Source organism: Orycteropus afer, unplaced genomic scaffold, assembly GCF_000298275.1.
Source record: "Orycteropus afer afer isolate SDZICR_OR568_19922 unplaced genomic scaffold, OryAfe1.0 scaffold00037, whole genome shotgun sequence".
Lineage (NCBI taxonomy): Eukaryota > Metazoa > Chordata > Mammalia > Tubulidentata > Orycteropodidae > Orycteropus > Orycteropus afer.
Genome location: NW_006921624.1, coordinates 13,898,885 through 13,901,168, shown reverse-complemented (window position 1 = coordinate 13,901,168; position 2,284 = coordinate 13,898,885). Strand labels below are relative to the sequence as shown.

The 2,284-nt window shown below is 41.3% G+C and overlaps 1 protein-coding gene across 1 annotated transcript in view; it reads left to right on the top strand.

Annotated features, from left to right (window-relative positions):
- Window positions 1-2,284, top strand: part of CUNH9orf43 (chromosome unknown C9orf43 homolog) — a 16,327-nt gene that overhangs the window by 4,551 nt on the left and 9,492 nt on the right. The window contains exon 3 of the mRNA XM_007936763.2: window positions 1,384-1,441. Within this exon, the coding sequence (XP_007934954.1) occupies window positions 1,384-1,441 (58 nt within the window). The remainder of the gene's footprint in view (window positions 1-1,383; window positions 1,442-2,284) is intronic.

Here is a 2,284-nt window from a genome sequence, read left to right as displayed (position 1 = left end):
CTTCTTGTTATTCAGGTTTAACAAAGTTGCTTTCTCAGAGACCTTTCTTGACCACCCCTTGAAAGTTTCCCTATATCCTCACTGGCATTTAACCTTGCTTTATTTTATTCAGTTCTTATGACCTGAAATGACTTTGTTGATTTGTTTGCTTTTTTATCTACCCTCATTGGAACGAATGTAAGTTCCTCAAGACAGGGACCATGTCTGTCCTGTTCATGTCTTTATCTCCTGTGCCTTTAATAGTGCATGGCATGTAGTGGGAGCTTAAGAAGTATTTGCTGAATAAATTAATATGTCTTCCTCCTCTGTCAAAGTTGAGTTTCATCATTTGCCACTAGCCCGGGGTGCTGTCTCTTCTAAACTACTCCAGCATTTGTTGTCCTCAACATGTTTATTGATGTGTTTGTGCCTATGTCCTGTTTGCCCAAATGGATGTGAAGCCCTTTGAAGGCAGGGACCATGGATTCATTCATTTAGTCACTCATTCAATTTATGAATATATCTTACTTGGAGCCACTGTGCTAGGCACTGGGGATGTCACAGTAAACAATATACAGTTTTTATTCTTAAGGGGCTTTTCGTCTGTTTGGGGAGGCTGAGAGTTAAGTTGGCAGGGACCAGTCAGTGTGACCTGTGGTGTGAGAGAAGTGTGCCCTGGGTGTGTGGAAGCATACAGGTAGGATTATCTTCTGTAGAGGTAGCATCTGTGCCTAGACCTGAAGTTTAAGGAGCCTAGTGAAGTGGGAGTTACAGGTAGGAAGTATGGCAGGAAGATGATTCCAGGCTATAGGAATACCATGTGCAAAGGCCTGGAGACCAGAGAAAACTATTCAGATGTCAGGAACATAGTTCAGTGTGTCTGGGGTATAGAGTAGGAAAGGGAGAGTGGTCAGGGATGAGGCTGGGGAACTGGAGTAGAAATCAGAGACCCAAATGACAAGGGATTTTATAAACTAGGCTAAGGAGTCAGGTCTTTATCTTCCATGTCTTTGCAGCATACATTTATTTATTCAGTCATTTAACATGTTTTTGAACATCTACATGTAAAGTACGTAATAAACTTTTATTGATGGTGATGCAGCTATCCCTGGCTACAGAGAGCGACATAGGCTACGAATCCAATTTGATGCTATAAACAGTTCTAAAGTGTTTGTAGTGTGCAGTGTCGGTCTAGGAGCCATTCCAGGATAACCAACCAACCAACCAACCAACCAACCAACTAAGAGATGGTGAGACCCTTCATTATTTGGTAACTATGAAGCCCAAGTAGAGGACAAGGACAAGGATAAGCAGAAGGGTTTTTTCTCGTAGCACTAACCTTATCTTCTTAAAAGTCTGTTGTATCTTTTTCATTTTGGGAAACTCTCATTTTTTAGGACTCAGAAGCATGAAGGATTTACCTGGCAAAGGCTTGGTCAGCAGTTCTAAGAAACCTCCCAAAGTAAGTCACGGGTGAAAATAAGTACTCCGTCAACATTTTCTCTTCACCAGTGAGAATGAGATCTTTTGCTTTCATTTTGCATTCCTCCTTTGCAGGACTGTGATCTGCATAAGGATCATGATCATGATGATGGGAACAATAACTGTCTTTTTTGGGGCCATTACTGTACGCTAGGCTCTCTGCTGGTGGTTTTACCTGCCACATTGTCTCCAGCCATCCTAGGCATAAGTGGGATTAGTTTGTGGAGATCTGGCATGAGTGACCGTCCTCTGTCTCTAACCTGCATATAAGGAGCTCTGGTATTGCCGTGGTTAAGGCATTTGGCTGCTAACCAACAGGTTGATGGTTTGAATCCACCAGCTACTCCATGGAAGGAAAATGAGGCAGTGTGCTTCTGTAAAGATTTACAGTCTTGGAAACCTAATGGGTCTCACTATGAGTTGGAATTGACTAGATGACAGTGAGTTGGGTTTGGTTATCCTGCATGTAGCATGTTTGGCTGCTAAGTAGACACTAGCATCTTATGATAAAAGCAGGTTAGAATGCTAGAAGGTCAGACCTAAAATGGACCTTCAGATCATCATCTGGAATGATGACTTTCAAACTTTTTTAGCTAGGACCCGAGATGAGAAATACATTTTGCAATAGAAATATCATAAAACAATTTTTACCTAAAATATGGATGACATACTCTGATATATTCTGTCCTAGACGGCAAACAACAGAAACAGCAACAGCAACAGTCTATTTTTAAAATAGTGTGGGCTGCGTTCACCAAATTGGATTTCATGACTCCTGAATAAGTTGCAATTGCAGCATGAAGAATGTTACTATATAGTTCAT